The following is a 19679-nucleotide window of genomic DNA, read 5'->3' on the forward strand; positions in this document are numbered from 1 at the left end:
ATTAGCCACAGTGTATGTGTGTATATAAAAATTTTTGCCACTGTGTGACACAGAGTGTTGGACTTGATGGGCCGTTGGCCTGATCCAACATGGCTTCTCTTATGTTCTTATGAGAGCTATGGCCCTGGTAAGGACAGCCAGATCACCGCCTAGCACTTGTCCACAGACTCCCAGAGGCAGTGTTCCCTCTAAGCTGAGTTCGTGCAAGCTAGCTCACAGATTTTTAGCCTCCAGCGCACGCATTTTTGTCTCAGCTCAGGAAGGCTGGCCCCAGAGCAAACTACTTAATGCAGCAGCTCACAACTTTAATGGCAAATAGTCGAACTTTTGCTCAGGAGACGCCACAACTTAGAGGGGGAAACCTTCCGGGCAGCAAACAGTTAATTCCCTCCGTGGGAGAAAGGGGCGGGGCTGAAAGGCGCTATTGCGACGTCATAGCCCGCGGCGGCTTTTTTGTCGCGCCGCGGCCGGTGGCGTCATCGTCGCGCGCCGCCTCCGCGGTTACGGGCGGGCCCGTGTCGTCTTTCCCAAACAGGCAAGATGGCGGCGCTGAGGGCGAGCGGCGTGAGGACGGCGGCTGCCGCTCTCCTGAGGCCCCAGTCGGGCGCCGAGCAGGCCCTGCCGGCCCTGGGCTATCACAAGAAGGTGGGGGAAGGCGGCACCCGCGGCAAAAGTGGGGTTGCCAACTCCCGGCTTAGAAATCCTGGAGATTTAGGAGCCTGGAGAGGGGTGGGGTTGCCAATCCCCAGGTGGGGGCAGGGGATCCCCTGGCTTGGAGGCCCTCCCCCTTCCTCAGGGTCATCAGAAAGCTGTGGGCACTCCATTGTTCCCTATGCAGACCGATTCTCATAGAGTATAATGGAAAACTGATCTGTGGGGTGCGGGGGGGCTCCCCTGTTTTTTGAGGTAGATGCACCAGATTTTTAGCATCGCATGTGGAGCCTCTCCTCAGGAGACCCTCCAAGTTTCAAAAGGATTGGACTAGGGGGTCCGATTTTATGAGACCCAAAAGAAGGTGCCCCTATTCTTCATTATTTCTGATGGAGGGAAGGCATTGAAAAGGTGTGCGGTCCCTTTAAATGTGATGGCCAGGACTCCCATTGGAGTTCAATTATGCTTGTTCCAACCTCGCTCTTGGCTCCACCCCAATGTCTCCTGGTTCCACCCCCAAATTCCCCAGATATTTCTTGAATTGGATTTGGCAACCTTAGAGAGGGGAGGGATCTCCGTAGGGCAGGGGTGGCCAATGGTAGCTCTCCAGATGTTTTGCCTACAACTTCCATCTGCCCCAGCCAGCATGGCCAATGGTTGGGGCTTTTGTTGTAGGCAAAAAAAACATCTGGAGAGCTGTTGGCCACCTCTGCCGCAGGGTGTAAACTCCTCCAAAGCAGATTTGGGAACTGATTTCTGTTGTCTGGAAGTCAGATGTAATTCCAGGAGAGAGCTCTCCGCCTGGAGGTTGGCGACCCTGGGGTGGTTGCTGCAGACAAGAGGCAGCTGACTTGTGGCAACAAAGAAAAAGACATTCAGAGGTGGTTTGCCATGACCTGCCTCTGCATCCCGACCTTGGTATTCCTTGGTGCTCTCCCTTCTGAATACTAGCCAGGGCCAACCCCCACTTAGCTTCTGAGGTCTGGCTAGGTTAGGGGAACCCTGGGATATAGGGGGAGTGGCATGTTGGGAGGGAGGGGGTAGAGTTGGGGTGGGGACAGTGAAACATGAGGAGCATCTGGCTGGCCTGCTAGACTAGGGCCAAGAGAATAAAGTGGCTCGGATCAAGATGGTGTTTCTCAGGGCTTTATCTGTACTGGCTCACTGTTTGCAGGTTTAGTGCCCCCACCCCCACACACACCTTAAAAAACAAAATCTCTTATCTGAACAGATCACTGGTCTGCTAAAGAATAACGATGCCCTCCTTGCTGCCAAGGGCTCCAGCAGGAAAGGACAGTGTGCCTTTGGAAGTCTTCCACCGGGGAGGGTGGGAAAGAGAGGTGTGCTGGGGACTGCTGCTTACCTTTGAGCCCAGGGTTTAGTGGAATGGAAGAGTGAAGTATGTGAGTCTTCAGACCTGTGGAAGTTCTCCGGTAGGGAGATCCTGGTATCCAGTTTGTGGCAGAATAGTAGGGTCTGTCCATGTTCTGGGAAACCTGAACTCTTACTTTTGTACACACATGTAGACTTTGGCATGTAAATATGGCCCTCCTAAGCCTATCCCATGGCTGTGGGTTTAGTATTGCTACTGTAGAGTCTTGATTATGGTGCTGAATCTCTTTTGCGCTGGCTGCCGTCTTGCTGGGCTGCTGCTGCAGGTCTGCTTAAGAACAGTGCGGAAAGGGAAGGACTTCACTTCAGACTTGTGTGCCTTTGACAAGCCATGCAGGAGGGAGAGAAGAGGGCAGCATTGACTGGCAGAGGCTCTCTAAGAAATAGCAGGCTGCATAGCGGCTGCTGGCCTGAGGCTAGAGAAAAACGTGCTCCGCTGGATTGCAGTCACACACAGCCTAGTATTTCCTTGCTGTATCATTTCAGCACATTCAAGCGATTACTCCACCTCCTCAAGCTTATTGCTTGCCAGGTGTGCTTGAGAAGCTCATGTGCAGAGCATGTTAAGTGGAGCTGTTCCCGCTTGTATGCTGCCAGTCTTGGAGGCGTGGTGGCTCATTTTGCAGTTAACCTCTTGTTTGTAAATGCATGTCTGCTGAGTTGTGGGGAAACTGTAAGATGTATTGCCCATAATATCACTTCAGGTTCCTAGGGTTGACCAAATTATTTGGCCCACATAAACTTTTAAGGTTCTGGGAAGGGTAGGAGCATAAGTTTCTGGGCATTCATGTTTTCCCAGGTGGGAGGGCTGGAGAGTTTAATAGTTCTGTTTACGCCTGTCTGGGATTAGTCACGGTCCTTTGTGTAACTGAGAGATGGAGCCCTGCCAAATGTTAACCTCTGAACTTTCTGTTCCAGGTTGTGGATCACTATGAGAATCCTAGAAATGTCGGTTCTCTGGATAAGACTGCCAAAAATGTTGGGACCGGCCTTGTGGGAGCACCAGCTTGTGGAGATGTCATGAAACTGCAAGTAAGTTATTGTGGCCTTGAGACGCTGCACGTAAAATTGCCTTCCACTGCGTCACACTGTTGGCTTTGGCTGGCGGCAGCTCTTCAGGATAATATATTTATTTTTTCAGGATGTTTTCCACTAGCGATTCCAGGGACTGAACTTGGGACCTTCTGCTAACAAAGCTGATGCTCTGCCCCCCCCCCTCCAAAATCCATGCAATGATATTTTCTCTGTTTTTCATGCTTCATTATTCGTAGATGGGTTTTTTTTTCCTTCAAAGAAATAATATTTGGAAACTGACATCTCTGGGATTTTCTCAGGTTCAAGTGGATGAACAAGGAAGAATTGTCGATGCCCGGTTTAAGACGTTTGGCTGCGGGTCAGCAATCGCTTCGAGTTCCTTGGCCACTGAATGGGTGAAAGGGAAGATGGTAAGGCTGGTCTGTATTATAGGCCTTAGCGCTAAGGAGGTAACTGTGCTGACTTTTGTTAGCCAGTCCTCATCACAGCACAATGCAGTTGGAGCAGGATTGGATGTGCCTGGGGAAAGAGGGAGGAATAACAACCAAATAAAAGACGGCCTATCTGGGAGTGAGGATTACCTTGTACATTTCAGGTTGATGAAGCCTTGAAGATCAAAAACACGGACATTGCTAAAGAACTCTGCCTTCCTCCGGTCAAGCTTCATTGCTCCAGTAAGTAACTTTGGATGACTCCCCCTGCTTAGTTAATCATTGGGCCCCTCCTCTCCTGGCAAATGTGAAACTGGAGACCGGAGCTGAATTGAGAAAGGCGAGGACCCAAAATGCAATGAAAGTGTCCTTGTTTCACTTAGGCAGCAATGCAAAGCTCTTACACCCAGAAAAAGGACTGCCATCAGGGTTGGATCCTCTTCCACCATGGAATGAGAAAGAATGGAGATTGCAGCTTTCAGCTGCTACTAATTTAACACCTCTGCTTTTCTCTTCTCTTTTTTCACACGAAGGTGATACCCCTGCAAATGCTTTGGATGCTGAAATGATATATTGATAGCCTGTTGTTTCCTAAAACTGGCAATCCAAATAGCCCTGCTGAATGAGTGGGCTTCTTAAGTTAATTAACCCTTCAGCAGGAGAGATCCATAGGGGAAGCTACAAACTCTGTGAAGGAAGAGAGTTATTAAATGCAACCTGTTTGGTGTAGTGGTTAAGTGCGTGGACGCTTATCTGAGAGAACCGGGTTTGATTCCCCACTCCTCCACTTGCAGCTGCTGGAATGGCCTTGGTTCAGCCATAGCTGTTGCAGAGTTGTCCTTGAAAGGGCAACTGCTGGGAGAGCCCTCCCCATCTCACAGGGTGTCTGTTGTGGGGGGAGAAGATATAGGAGATTGTAAGCCGCTCTGAGTTACCCCGTTAGTCGATAGGACACTTGGTTATATTAATACAAACAAAGCAAGGTTTCATTAGCTCTTATCAGATAAGAATCCAGAGATTACATATACAGTCGCTGAGTTCTGTGCATCAATTCTTAGACGGCGGGATTTGCATTTTAAAGGTTCTTAAACTTAGATTTTTACTTTGTATATTATGTCTGTTTTTTACTTTCCCATATAATGTTTATGCTGTATCCTGGTCTTGAGACTGTAATAAACTATGATGATGAGCCACTCTGAGTTTCTGATTCAGAGAGAAGGGCGGGGTATAAATCTGCAGTCGTCGTCTTCTGTTAGAAGCCTGGCTGTTTGGGTGTGTTCTCCCTCTCTCTCTCTCAAAACAAACAAAATTTCTCTGGTGCTTTCCTGCTCTTAAATCATTTGATTAATCCTCCCCTCGCCCCTTTCCCCCCCTCAGTGCTGGCTGAAGATGCCATCAAAGCTGCCTTAGCAGATTACAAGCTGAAACAAAACACGAAGAGCAACGAGGCAGAGAAGGACGCGGCCAGCGAATAGCAAGAGTCCTTCGTGGCGAAGCTGTTCCTCTCTCGTTCCTGTTTTCCTTTACTGAGCAATTACATTAGGGAGCCAGCGCACTCGCCTCTGGTGAATTGCAAGCGGGGGGAGAGGGGAGCACACCCTTCATACGCACAATGTACGAAAACCACCCGGGCAGGCAGAGTGTAGTGGGCTGCCACCTTGCACTTCTCAGTACTAGCTGCCCCCCTGTTCCTTATTTCCACATACCTCTGAACAGAACATCTGCTTGTGATTTCAGCATTACACTCGCTCTGATCTTTAGCAAAAAATCGACTCAGGCCTTAGTGTGAATATTGAATAAATAGGTAGGGAAGGGTGGCTTTTGCAGCCTCGATGTCTGAGAGGGGAAGGGCTTTCTCCGTGGAAATAAAAGATTGCCTATTTGGGAGTGAGGATTACCTGCAGGTGCCAATGTGCAGCCCCTCCACCACCTGACTCTACGTGAGATATTCTGGTTGGAAGGCGGGGAGGGAGAGATCACTGTGTGGGGTACAAAGCAGAAAGGCTCAATCCAGTCGGGTAGCACCCTGTTCTCCTTGCCTAACGTAAAAGAAGCAGCATGCACAAAGCCCTTAGCCAAGAGGGGAAAGCGTGGGCCACCTCTTCCACCAGCCGCGTCAAGTTTTGTTGTATAGGAGTGGCTTTTGCCTCGATCAGGCTATTTCTGCACAAAATACAGATTTATGTACAAAACATACTATATAATTGTATGCATAAATAAATTAATGTCTGTTCTCTAAGCAGTAAGACATGTCATGTGTTTTTTCCCCCCTCTGTACTATGGGGAGAGAGTTGATTGTTCAGCCCTAGTCCGAAAGGTTGGGGTAGGTTTTTGCCTAAATGTGTTTTTGAGGAAATGTCTGCCAAGCAATTTCTCCACTAGATGGTGCTCATTCACTATGGCCTTGGAATTCCTCTCAAGAGGGGTTTGGGGAATGCACAGAGGCATGCCAGCTAAAGATTGCTGTAGGGTCAGTGCTCGAGACTTGCCCAAGGCTGAGCCTGAAGGCGCCTCTGGCTGTTTTTTGTTTAGACTGTGGAAGGAAAGCTGAAAAGAGCTAGAGGAGGGGTCTGGGTTCCCCCACTGAAAACAGGTTCTACCCTGTATACATGCATAATTTAGGCTGATTCAGGGGGGTTTGGTCTGAAGCAGTGTGTCAGGCAATGGGAGCTCAAATCAACCAGGCCTTGAAGTGATACAAAGTTAGGCTTTATTTGATAATCCATAGGCATCAGAACGAAGAAATTGAGACTGATACTATGTAGCAGTGCAGACACAGTGGAACAAAGCTAGAGTCCAGGGGCACCTTTAAGACCTATGAAGTTTAATTCTAGGTAGAAGCTTTGGTGTGCAGGCACCCTTTTTCAGATGCATGCACGCCCACAAAACATAAGAACATAAGAGAAGCCATGTTGGATCAGGCCAATGGCCCCTCCAGTCCAAGACTCTGTGTCACGTAAGAACATAAGAGAAGCCATGTTGGATCAGGCCAATGGCCCATCCAGTCCAACACTCTGTGTCACATAAGAACAGAAGAGAAGCCATGTTTGATCAGGCCAATGGCCCATCCAGTCCAACACTCGGTGTTACACAGTGGCCAATATGTGTGTGTGTGTATATACACACACACACATATATATATACACTCTGGCTAATAGCCACTGATGGACCTCTGCTCCATATTTTTATCCAATCCCCTCTTGAAGCTGGCTCTGCTTGTAGCTGCCACCACCTCCTATGGCAGTGAATTCCACATGATAATCACCCTTTGGGTGAAGAAGTACTTCCTTTTATCCGTTTTAACCCGACTGCTCAGCAATTTCATTGAATGGCCACGAGTTCTTGTATTGTGAGGAAGGGAGAAAAGTACCTCTTTCTCTACTTTCTCCATCCCATGCAGAATCGTATGCTGGTCTTAAAGATGCCACTGGAGTCCAACTTTGTTCTCTTAATTTAAACTGATTTTTTCAAAAGAAAAACAAAAACCCTTCCCAATACTGAGAAAAGAGCCAGTATGGTGTTGCAGTAAAAAGCGTATTGGACTAGCACAGGGGTGGCCAAACTTGTTTAATGTAAGAGCCACATAGAATAGATGTCAGATGTTTGAGAGCTGCAAGACACGAACCTCAGATGTTTGAGAGATGCAAGGAAGGAAAGAAAATAGATGGGGAGGGGGAAAGAAAGCAACTTTAACTTTTTAGTGGGGGAAACAGAGCTGCCAGCTGGCTTGGCTTAGCGAAGAGGTTTAAAGAGAGAAATGCCTTCTCCAAGCTGGCTGATGAGGGCTTTGAGAGACACACAATATGTGTGAAAGAGCCACAGTTTGGCCACCCCTGGACTAGTATCTGGAAGGCCCAGTCGGAATCCACATGGAAGCACTGACCTTTGGCCAGTCACCCTCTCTTGGCTTCACCTATGGAGAGCCAGTTTGGTGTAGTGGTTAAGTGTGCGGACTCTTATCTGGGAGAACTGAGTTTGATTCCCCACTCCTCCACTTGCACCTGCTGGAAGGGCCTTGGGTCAGCCATAGCTCTGGCAGAGGTGGTCCTTGAAAGGGCAGCTGCTGTGAGAGCCCTCTCAGCCCCACCCACCTCACAGGGTATCTGTTGTGGGGGAGGAAGGGAAAGGAGATTCTGAGCCGCTCTGAGACTCTTCGGAGTGGAGGGTGGGATATAAATCCAATATCTTCATCTACCTCACAGGGTGTCTGTTGTGGGGGAGGAAGGGAAAGGAGATTGTGAGCCGCTCTGAGACTCTTCGGAGTGGAGGGCGGGATATAAATCCAATATCTTCATCTACCTCACAGGGTGTTTGTTGTGGGGGAGGAAGGGAAAGGAGATTGTGAGCCGCTCTGAGACTCTTCGGAGTGGAGGGCGGGATATAAATCCAATATCTTCATCTACCTCACAGGGTGTCTGTTGTGGGGGAGGAAGGGGAAGGAGATTGTGAGCCGCTCTGAGACTCTTCGGAGTGGAGGGCGGGATATAAATCCAATATCTTCATCTACCTCACAGGGTGTCTGTTGTGGGGGAGGAAGGGGAAGGAGATTGTGAGCCGCTCTGAGACTCTTCGGAGTGGAGGGCGGGATATAAATCCAATGTCTTCATCTACCTCACAGGGTGTCTGTTGTGGGGGAGGAAGGCAAAGGAGATTGTGAGCCGCTCTGAGACTCTTCGGAGTGGAGGGCGGGATATAAATCCAATATCTTCACCTACCTCACAGGGTGTCTGTTGTGGGGGAGGAAGGTCAAGGAGATTGTGAGCCGCTCTGAGACTCTTCAGAGTGGAGGGCGGGATATAAATCCAATTTCTTCTTCACAGGGTTGTGAGGATAAAATGGAGAAGAGGAGAATAATGTAAGACTCTTTAGGTCTCCACTGGAGAGAAAAACCGGGTATAAATGAAAATTACTGAAAAGACTACTGTCAACTAGAACATAACCAAATGCTGGTTAATATTTACACTTGGCAATTTTAACCTACTTACTGAAAGAAAACTGCAAAATTTAGGTTAAAGACCTGGTATGTGTGGAATATTTGCAGGTGAACCTATCAATGACAAAAGGGACCTAGATCCAAGCGGGCAGCCGCGTTGGTCTGAAGCAGTAGAACAAAGCAGGAATCAAGTGTCACCTTTAAGACCAACCCATTCTTATTCAGAACGTAAGCTTTCGTGCGCTCTCTTAAGCACACTTCCATCAGACGAGGGGATCTGATGAAGCGTGCTTAAGAGAGCACACGAAAGCTTACGTTCTGAATAAAAAAGGGACCTAGTTCTTCTTTGCTTAGAAATGTCAAAAGTCATCTTTGCAGAGGCCTGACTGGCACAAAGTACAGTCCAATCATGGAAACATGAAATCACGAACGCTAACGAAGCATTAAACCCCCAGCCTGAATATGAAAACTGTGTGAACCATCCGCAGCGGGAAATGATCTTTGTGAAACAGACGGAAAAAATTGCTTTAAAAATATGAAACCTCTTTACTTAAAAGCAATGCTAAGGGCCATTTTGAAGTTGTTGATCCCCACCCTCGAGAGCTACCCATCTGAAGCAGCACAGCGAGGGGTACCAACCTTCAATTGGGGCCTGCAGATCTCCCAGAATTTCAACTGACTAGAGAGAGCAATTTTCCTGGAGAGAATGGCCACCTTGAAGGGCACACTCAGGTCTCCCCCCACACCCTTCCAAGCCTTGAGGAATTCCCCAACCCAGACTTTGCAGCCCTGTCCCAATCCAAGCTGGTGGTGCCTAATTTAAACTGGACTGCCGCTCATGCAAAGATGATAGCTGCTTTGCCCAAGTAGCAGCCCCGTGCAAATGCAAGGTGCAAAGTCCTGCCGGCGAGTGGTTTTGCCTTCGCCACCATGGTGTTTTTCAAGCCAGTCTAACAGGCTTTTTCTTCAGGCTCTTCTAACATGCTCTTTGCAGTGGAACAGGTCCAAAATTGGCCAATCTAAGGCTATTTCCAAGCAGCTAATCGACAAAGCCCTGAGCTCCACTAGGGGGCAGCACAGTACATAGACTAAACAAACCAAAGGGTGCCCTTTCTCCAACAGAAAGGATTCTTGACTGTGGCCAGTTGTGGGGCGGGTGTGTGTGTGTGTGTGTGTGTGTGTGTGTGTGGATATTCCTAGCACTGTCCTCATTTTGCCCCTGCTGCAGCTGGGTTCTGGGGCTCCAAAGGGCTTCTCTTGCCCTGCTTTTCTGGTTGAGCAGGGCCTTTCCAGGCATCAATGGGAATCCCCCAGGAAGCTGTACATTTCAGGAATAGGGACACACTCCATTTCCCAGATGCCTCATGACAAGGGTAGGATCGGCAGCTATTCGTGGCAAGAACAGTCAGCAGGGAGCAGAGCTGCTGGGAACCGAATCACTTGCCGTGGCCAACTAGAGTCAGAACTCTGCTTTACAAACAGGTTTCTAGTCCTTATGAAATGCAAAACAAATTGCATCTTGGCAAGAACTCTTCCAAGGCCTGTTTGTTGCACAAGCAGGTGTTTGGGTACCAAAGTTGCAGAACGGTGGTGGGACGGGAGGAGGCGATACGCGTGGGCACCCAGTAGATCCTCCCAGATTTGCTCAGCAGTTGCCCAGGTTCAAGGCCTGCCTTCCTGGACATTTTGTGCCTTCCAGGACCTTCAGTCTCTGAGCTAAGAGTAGCAGTTCTTGTACAAAGGAATTTCAAAGGGAGATTAGAAGGAGGGACTGCTAAACTGCAACTCATTAAGAAGCTCAAGACAATGCATCCACCTGGACTGAATCGAGACCTAGGTTTGTTGTCTCATTACCAGTGCTGATTTCGCCACACCGACTGCCTCTCTGCATAATCCAGTTGTACCTAGTGTTATCATTCACCTGCTTTTGTTATTTGCCTGCTAATGTCATTTGGCTTCTGGAACTACTCCACTCCAAGATATAAGGACAGAGGGACTCATGCGGTAGTCGTATCTGAAGAAGAGCAATGACTTACGAAAGCTCCTACCACAAATGTTGTTAGCCTTGACGGTGCTGTTGGACTCCTGCTCTTTGCTCTTGCTACAGACAGACTGACACGGCTCCCCATCTAGATCTAAGGCAGGCTCTTGTGTGAGAGAGGCAAACCTCTTCTTAGACAGCATTGGCCCACTGCGGGGTTTGTGAGTGGCTGTATTAAACCTCAACCATTTTTGCACTAACCTTGCTCTGACATTGCTCTGGGCCAGGCTTCTGTTTCTCTTGAGCAAGCTAGAAATTTTGCACCAGCTGCTCCGTGCTGCCATTTTGCTCCGGGGCAACCTGAGATTTGCCGCACGGCAACGTAAACCTGTTTTTTCAAGTTTACGCTGCCACGCAGCAAATCACAAGCTGCAAAATGGTGGCGTGGAGCAACGTTGGAACAAGGTTAGAGCGAAAACAGTACCCATTTTTTTTTAAAAAAACTTCCCAATTAATTTGAGGCACCTTTCGAAATAGAGCATATGGTTTAAAATAACGTCCCAAATGGCACTCCATCATAGCCAGGAAATCTAAGGCAGCAATAGATGCCCTGGGCTCTCCTTTTCCTGTTCTAGCACCACGAGAGTGTTGTTCTTCAGCCTCTCTCTGGCAACAAGCCATGCACTGTACATGAATACGTGAACTCGAAGAGCTCCATGGCTCTCAACAGATCTACGGAAAGTCGGAGATGCTTGTCGTGTTTGCGAGATGTCCAAATATTTCCCCTCTTCCCAAGCGCCAGTTGCTATGTGGATGAGGGATGTGCTGCTTGAAATAATTTATTGCCAGCTCAGATTTCCAACCGAAATTGCACCGCAGCTGCTACGGTGTCATGGTATATGACGGCAGCTGCCCAATGCAAGGGGAGAGTCAAGCCCCGACGTATTGTTGCAACCAGAGGCAGAGGCATGAGCCAACAAAGCCCTCCACAAATCTTAAACGGAACAGCAGAAAAGGCAAGAGTCCAGCAGTACCTTAAAGACTAACAAAATTTGTAGCAGGGGAGGAGTTTTTCTGAGTCTCTCATGACTCACAAAAGCTCCTCTCCTGCCACAAATTTTGTTAGTCTTTAAGGTGCTGCTTAGGCAGTGATCTTAAGCTGGTCTTGAGGACAAAAGGAGATTGAGGAAGAATCGCACTGCTACAGCACCAACCCCAAATCAGACTTTTCCCTGCAGCCACTGTGGCCGGACCTGCCTGTCCCGCATTGGTCTTGTCAGCCACCAGCGAGCCTGCAGCAGACGTGGACTACTGCACCCTTCTTAAATCTTCATTCGCGAAGTCAAGCCGAGAGAGAGAGAGAGAGAGAGAGAGGCAGTCATGAAATTGAAAGACGTTTGCTCCTTGGGAGGACAGCTATGGCGAACCTGGGCAGCGTAATAAAAAGTAGAGACATCACATTGGCGACAAAAGTCTGTATAGTCAAAGCGATGGTATTCCCAGTAGCAATGTATGGCCGTGAGCGTTGGCCATAAGGAAGGCCGAGCGCAGAAGAACAGATGCTTTCAAGCTGTGGTGCTGGAGAAGAATCTTGAGAGTCCCTTGGATTGCAAGGAGATTCAATCAGTCAATCGTAAGGGAAATCAACCCAGACTGTTCCCTGGAAGGTCAGATGCTGAAGCTGAAGCTCCAATACTTTGGCCACCCAATGAGAAGGGAGCACTCCCTGGAGAAGCCCCTGATGCTGGGAAAGACAGAAGGCAAGAGAAGAAGGGGACGGCAAAAGAGGTGATGGCTGGACAGTGTTACTGATGGAACAAACACGAAGTTGAGCAGACTTGGGAGGATGGTGGAAGACAGGAGGGCCTGGCGTGACTTGGTCCAGGGGGTCGCAAAGAGTCGGACTCAACTGTGCGACTGAACAACAACAACGAGATGGATCCCGGCGGGCAGCCGTGTTGGTCTGAAGCAGCAGAACAAAGTAGGAGTCCAGGAGCACCTTTAAGACCAACAAAGCTTTATTCAGAATGTAAGCTTTCGTGTGCTCCAAGTACACTTCTTCAGACAATGGAATGGGGTACAGTGAGCAGAGCCTGCTTTCTATCCTACCCATCCTGAGTATCCTATTGGCAGCAGGCCAAGAGAGGAAACCCAGTAGTAATGTATGGCTGTGAGAGCTGGACCATGAGGAAGGCCGAGCGCAGAAGAATAGATGCTTTCAAGCTGTGGTGCTGGAGAAGACTCTTGAGAGTCCCTTGGACTGCAAAGAGATCCAGTCAGTCAGTCCTAAGGGAAATCAACACAGACTGGTCCCTGGAAGGTCAGATGCTGAAGGTCAGAAGCTGAAACTCAAATACTTTGGCCACCGAATGAGAAGGGAGCACTCCCTGGAGACTTCAATGCTGGGAAAGGGTGTAACAGAAGAAGGGGATGGCAAAGGAGGAGGTGGTTGGACAGTGTTATTGATGCAACAAACATGAATTTGAGCAAATTTAAGAGGCTGGTGGAAGATAGAAGAGCCTGGCATGATGTGGTCCATGGAGTCACAAAGAGTCAGACTAAACAAAGACGCTGCTGGACTCTTGCTCTTTCCTGCTATTACAGGCAGACTAACATGGCTCTCCTCTGGATCAGTCTTAGACTGGGCAGTGACTGATTCTGACAGTTGAGAAAGCTCAAACAGACTTTCTGTCAGCCCCACCGCTGATGTTATTATAGCTAAAGAGCAGACTCCCATCTGTACTCCAAATCCATTTCAAGGTCCTAGTCTTCACTGTCAATGTGGTCCAACTAGGGTTTCCAAATCCAAAGCAAGAAATATCTGGGGGCGGAGCCAGGAGACTTTGAGGGTGGAGTCTGGAGCAAGGTTGAGGCAAGCATAACTGAACTCCAAAGGGAGTTCTGGCCATCACATGTAAAGGGACCGCACACCTTTTCAGTGCCTTCCCTCCATTGGAAATAATGAAGGACAGAGGTACCTTCTTTGGGGACTCATAGAATTGGCCCTCCTGGTCCATTCTTTTTGAAACTTGGAGGATGCTTTCAATGCTGATATAGAAAGTAATTAACAGCGCCCCCCCCCCCCGCCCCACAGATCATGCATAGACATTAGAGGAAGCCTGGATCAATACAGAGGAATGATATTATGAATTCTGGCACTGTTGGACCAATTGAACGCTATAAAGAAACATGAGTGGTCCCTAGAAGAAGGATTTTCATCCATAATTGGAATTCCATAATTAGTCCATTGGACTAATACCCAATTTGCACCATTGTGGATTTTTTGCTTAATTTGAACAGTAGTTGGACATGGCTAACCTACTGTATTCTTGTTGTCACTGTGGATTATAATGATTTTTGTTATAAATTGTGTAATTTGGTGATTTTTTTGTGTGGATATTTCGTGTGCGGAGTGTTGGGGATACATTTTGTAACTTCCAGGTAGTGGCTGGAGCGCCCCAAGAATCACCTCTCCTGACTGCAGAGATTAGTTTCCCTGGAGAAAACGGCTGCTCCAGATCGTGGACTTTAGGGCAGGAGTGGCCAATGGTAGCTCTCCAGATGTTTTTTGCCTACCACTCCCATCAGCCCCAGCCATTGGCCATGCTGGCTGGGGCTGATGGGAGTTGTAGGCAAAAAAAACCATCTGGAGAGCTCCCATTGGCCATCCCTGCTCTAGGGCTTTGTGCCCTGCTGATGTCACTCCCCAAAACCCACCCTCCCCAGGATCTGCACCCAAAATCTCCAGGAATTTCCCGACCTGGCACTGGGAACCCCATCAAGTCCACCTTCCGAAGCAGCCATTTTCTCCAGGGGAATTGATCCTGTCACCTGGAGAGCAGCTGTGATTCTGAGAGGTCTCCAGGCCTCACCTGGAGATTGGCTACCCTGGCCATCCCCTTCTGCAGGTCCCAGCTCCTCCAGAAGGGCTGCCAAGTCCAACTCAAGAAATATCTGGGGACTTTGGGGGTGGAGCCAGGAGACTTTGGGGGTGGAGCCAGGAGCAAGGTTGTGACAAGCATAACTGAACTCCAAAGGGAGTTCTGGCCACTACATTTAAAGGGGCAGCACACCATTTTAAATGCCTTCCTTCCATTGGAAATAACGGACAGGGGCACCTTCTTTGGGGGCTCATAGAATTGGACCCCCGGTCCAATCTTTTTGAAACATGGGGGGTATTTTGAGGGGAGGGACTGGATGCTATGCTGAAAATTTGGTGCCTCTACCTCAAAACACAGCCCCCCCCAAGAGCCTCAGATATCCGCAGATCAATTCTCCATTATTTTCCTATGGGAATAGTCTCCATAGGGAATAATAGAGTTTCCAGCAGAGATTTCCCTCCCCTCCCCCCGCTTTCTGATGACCCTGAAGTGGAAGAGGGCCTCCAAATTGGGGGATCCCCTGCCCCCACCTGGGGATTGGCAACCCTACCCTCCAGGTGGTTTCTATCCATCCTTCCCGCCTCCTGTGGTTTCCTCATTCCACCCTCCTGTTTTAATCCTTCCTTCGGGGCACAGCCTTGAGCCTGTTCCAGAGCATTCTGCTTCCCTAAGCACTGTGACCGGTGTCCCTGGAGAACTGAGAGGCACTGCCAGAACGCACTCCCAGAATGCCACAGCCCATGCCCGGGAAATAAATCCACATGGCAGAGAAGGGAAACCCCTGTCCAAAATGGCTCTGTTCACCCACCTCTTCCCCATCCCCCAAATCTCTTCTCTTATTTTGCATTTCACAAAGACACCCCCCCCCCCCGCCCCATACCAAAACCCTCTTCTGCTCCTCTTCTGGTACCAAGAGCCTGAGGAGAGCTTGAAACACTGGATGGAAAAGCTGGGAAATTCAGCATTCGGGGGGCCTCTCGGCTGTTGCCTTGTGGCCAAAATATGCCGGCTATTTCCTCTTTTAATCCCCAGAGGGAAATAGATTTCAGCACAGTTCTCTCACACACACAAACACACGCACACACTGAAGAGGATCCCTGATGGAACCAGACCCAGATGGACTGCGAATCTGAACAGTGGCAAATCCATCAGCCGCCTGAGAAGAAACGCAGCAGGCAATTTCAGACTTCAGCTGAGCTGTATTTTGAACGCCATCGCCAGGGCTGGATTAGCAATTAGGCCGAGTAGGCACTGGCCTAGGGGCTGCCATGTCTCTAGGGTGCTGGGGCCAGCTCCTTCCCCCTCCCCCAGTTTTCCTCTTCTTGCAGCCCTCCCAGCCAGCAGCTGAGTCACTCTTTGCCCAACTTGCCTGGTACGGCCGCTGCTGGCGTCGCCAAATTTGGTGTCTGTTGTGGGGGGAGAAGATATAGGAGATTGTAGGCCACTCTCTGTCCATGAAACGGCAGCTGCTGTGAGAGCCCTCTCCAGCCCCACCCACCTCACAGGGTGTCTGTTGTGCGGGGAGAAGATATAGGAGATTGTAGGCCACTCTCTGTCCATGAAAAGGCAGCCGCTGCAAGAGCCCTCTCAGCCCCACCCACCTCACAGGGTGTCTGTTGTGGGGGGAGAAGACATAGGAGATTGTAAGGCGCTCGGAGTCTCTGATTCAGGGAGAAGGGCGGCTGGGCGGGGTATAAATCTGCAATTCTTCTTCTTTGTTTTGAGGAGAGGAGAGGGGAGGGGAAGAGAGGAGAGGGGAGGAGAAAAGAGGGGAGGAGAGGAGAGTATGGGAAGGGCCACCCATCCCACACCACCTGCACCACCACACACAGTAATCTGTTGTTAAACACCACATTTCTGCGAAGGAAAAAAAAACTTTATTCATAGCAAAAAGTTTAAAGGCATTGTGGTAGGTAAGGAAATTCTTTTTTAAAACCCTCCAGTCGGAGTTTACTGCTCTTTATGGCTAATTTTAAAAAATGGAGAGGCTCTCAGCGGACCAGGGTGTGGGCTCCCGCTCTCCCCCTGCTGAGGCTCAGGACACGGATCCTTCACTTCCCAAAGTCCCGCCCCCCCCCCCACCTGCTCAGCCATTCACTCACCGGCACCCCCATCGAACCACCATGCGTGAAGGTGGTCACAGAAGTGCCTGTGCTGGAACCTCGTGAGGACACTTTCAGAAGACAACTTTATCCAAGGGATGGAAACGAGCTGTGCTTCCTCACCCACCTTCAGCTTCCCATTGGCTGTCCGTGAACAGTCCAACCTGAGGGCCGGGCCGGGCTTTGGGCAAGTGGGAGCCCTCAGGCCCACGGTCCCCGAAGTCAGTTGCTGGACGCGAGGCTGGAGGGGAAGGTGGAAAAGCTAGAAGTGGACAGGCAAAAGCCAAGAGCTGCTAGACTGGGCCCCAGAACTTCTTGCTGCCAGCCCCAAGGGCTGATGTTGCCCACCCATCTGAGAAAAACCCTCTGCCCCGTGACCTCATCAGGCGTGCGCTGGCCACTCACACAACGCCAGCGGCTGTGCACTGAACTTCCTGGTAAGGCAGCTGGGCAAACGGGCTTCTGACTGCAAACACGCTTCTGATGCACAAGGCAGGAGCGACTGCTGAGATGTTGGCATGATGGTCACCTGCAAAGGCACACACGCACACACACGCAGGCCGAACGCCCTCACTACCTCCCGCCACGCAACTAGCCACCGGGGGCTGCAGCAGGGATGAGAGCCCATCCGAAGGCGCCTCTTTAGCCAAACACATCTCAGTTCAAAAAGGCAAGATTCAAATCTGCTTGTTCCGGGTTGGCTAAGGCTACCGAGAGCGTTCCCTTTCCTCCGGGATCAGGTATGGCTTATAAGCAAGGGATATAAACACCCTCGGTGTCATAAATATTAGCAGAACCTCTGCATATGCAAGGAAGATACCAGAGGATTTCCTCCCCTTCTTCTTTCCTGCTTCAAGGCTTGTCATATGTAAGATAATGCCATTGGGTCCATCTGAAAGGCTGAAATGTTCCTCCCTGCTGTAAGGGCAGCTGCTGTGAGAGCCCTTTCAGCCCCACCCACCTCACAGTTGTGGGGGGAGAAGATATAGGAGATTGTAGGCCGCTCTGAGTCTCTGATTCAGGGAGAAGGGCGGGGTATAAATCTGCAATTCTTCTTCTCTTTCCCAAGCAGCCTAGAGAAGGGATATCCCAGATGTTTTGACAACCCACCGACCCTGGAAAGATGAAACCTGTTGAGAAACACCCCCGCCCTCCCTATACCTCCCCATACAAAGTCAGAAGAAAGTGACTCCTCTTTTCCAACAGCATAAAAACTGATCGAGTCCAGAAAGTTCTTTCCCACACCTGAAGGGACTGTTTACATTGCTCTTAGTGTGTTTACCGATCCCAAAATAGGTCTTCATGCAAACTAGAAATCCAGAATTGTCTATAGGAATGAAGATTCTTTGCTGGTAAAAAAAAATGCTTTAAGATTCAAGGCACAGAAATGTGCAGATGGGCTTTCCTTGGGGTCTCGCCGCATGCTCTGTTCTCATATGCACGTACAAAGGCTTTAAGAAAGCCAGTCATTCAGAAACACATTTCCGTGCTTGGCTGCCTCTTCTCCCTCTTCTGTAGGATTAGGATCATCTCAGAGCACTGAAAGGATCCCACGTTGTCTCAGATCCATTCAGACATCTGAGGTTTCAAAGTTGGCATTTTTGTTGGCAAGCCAAACAGGTGGTTTAGTTGTCTTTCAGGAATCTGGCAGACTGGTGTCAGCAGTGGGATCCACAATCAACTCCGATGGGAGATGATGACTTTTCCGAGTCATGATGGAAGAGATCCGTGTACAGCTGAAAGCGGATGACAGCAGATCAGGAGATTGGAACAAGAGCGGAAGAGAAAAGATCCAGCAGAAGGAACAGTCCTTGTGCATTTCCTGTGGTCACCAACCAAAACGTCAAGACCACATTTACCTGATCTTGGAAGAACTCAGAATCATGCAATCACGCAGTTGGAAGGAACCTCAAGGGTCATCTAGTCCAACCCCCTGCAACAACTTAGGCTGCTTCCACACAGGGGGACAAAACTGACCCTCATCACGACAGCAGGAACAAGCAGGGTGGAAAGGAGCAGAAACAGAATCTATAGACACTTGTCTCCACTATCAGAGGCACTGATTGGGCACGACATCATCTGTGGCTCAAAACTCTGGGGCAGGGGTCCTTTTGGAGCCTACATTTGGATTTTTGGGAGGGGGTGGTGAGCACCATGCCAAAATGGCAGCCACAAGAGATGGAGCCAAACCCCAAATGGCTGCCACAAGAGGTGGAGCCAAATGGGATACCGCCCTCCCCCCCCCCCCCCACGCATCCTGGGAAGGAGGAAACCTTGAAGGGGAAAGGGAACCACACAGTGACTAAGGAAAGGCCTGGTGCTCCCCAGCCCTCCCCCCACAGAAAACCCTCCCATTTGAACGAAGGAAGCCAATGGCAGCCCTGCTTTACAGAGGCCCCGCCCGCCTTCTGAAAACTCAGCAGATAAGTACTGGGGAGTGCCAGGGTGCCCAAAGGGGAACCCTGGTTTGGAGGCATCCTGTTTCCTTTGCTTGGGGGGCAGGGAAATACCTCCCTGGCTCTATAATGTCAGCCAGTCAAAAGAAGGGACCAGAGGCCAGGAAAGAGAAGATGGGACCCAACCCTGGGAGCTCTCCGACTGCCAACAAACAGCCCCAGGGGCAGAAGGGCAACGAAACCATTTGGTCGGGTCATTTAACAGAGGTTGTTCAGCTAGAAATTCACATGGAATGTGGTGACAGTGCTCTCAGCCCCTGCCACGACCGTTCATGAGGATGGAACTTCCACGGGGATTCCTCCAGAATTGGACCCAAGTGCCAGATTGTCCCACTTGTCTTGTGGGCAGTGATTGTTGGAGGGTGCTCAGGCCCAAAACTAGAGCCAGTTTTACACTGGGATTGCCACTCGAGACAAAACTTGGATATTGGATCTTCTTCAAGTCCACCCTGGCCTACCAAATAACGGGTTGGATCTCTTGGATCCATTCTGCTAACGGCGGCACCTTCACTGGAGCCAGGTGACTTCTGCCTGCCCTCGAACCAGGGAAAAGCTCCACCATCAGCACAACGGAGCTGCAGGATCCGGCCTTTCTGTTAAGTGAGTGTGGCCAAGCGTTCCCATAGTAACAGAGCAGTCCATGAAGGCAACAAATGCAGGGCGCAACTTCTAATGAGATTTTTGCGGTCTCCCACAATGATGGAAGGACCTTCTGTTGCCCACAGCGTAGAAAGTTAAGTCCATCACTGATCTAACACTATAACTTTCCGACACTAAAGCCAGCTGATGGCAAATAAGGTCCGTTTTTCCTCAGTTT

The 19679-nt window shown here is 49.7% G+C and overlaps 1 protein-coding gene across 1 annotated transcript; it reads left to right on the forward strand.

The window, feature by feature from the left end:
- The first annotated feature begins 466 nt into the window (after window positions 1–466).
- On the forward strand, window positions 467–5755 carry ISCU (iron-sulfur cluster assembly enzyme). Its single transcript, XM_060249685.1, has 5 exons — window positions 467–645; window positions 2962–3075; window positions 3378–3488; window positions 3674–3752; window positions 4887–5755. Exons 1-5 carry the CDS (start codon window positions 541–543, stop codon window positions 4982–4984), a joined length of 507 nt encoding a protein of 168 aa, XP_060105668.1. The 5' UTR covers window positions 467–540; the 3' UTR covers window positions 4985–5755.
- Window positions 5756–19679: the final 13924 nt, after the last annotated feature.

Source organism: Heteronotia binoei, chromosome 11 (genome assembly GCF_032191835.1).
Source record: "Heteronotia binoei isolate CCM8104 ecotype False Entrance Well chromosome 11, APGP_CSIRO_Hbin_v1, whole genome shotgun sequence".
NCBI lineage: Eukaryota > Metazoa > Chordata > Lepidosauria > Squamata > Gekkonidae > Heteronotia > Heteronotia binoei.

Bases quoted from the DNA above. Each gene is read 5' to 3' on its own strand.
- ISCU (XM_060249685.1), top strand. From the start codon at position 541: ATGGCGGCGCTGAGGGCGAGCGGCGTGAGGACGGCGGCTGCCGCTCTC. The intron at 646-2,961 runs GTGGGGGAAGGC...TTTCTGTTCCAG, and splicing joins CCCTGGGCTATCACAAGAAG to GTTGTGGATCACTATGAGAA. The intron at 3,076-3,377 runs GTAAGTTATTGT...GGATTTTCTCAG, and splicing joins GAGATGTCATGAAACTGCAA to GTTCAAGTGGATGAACAAGG.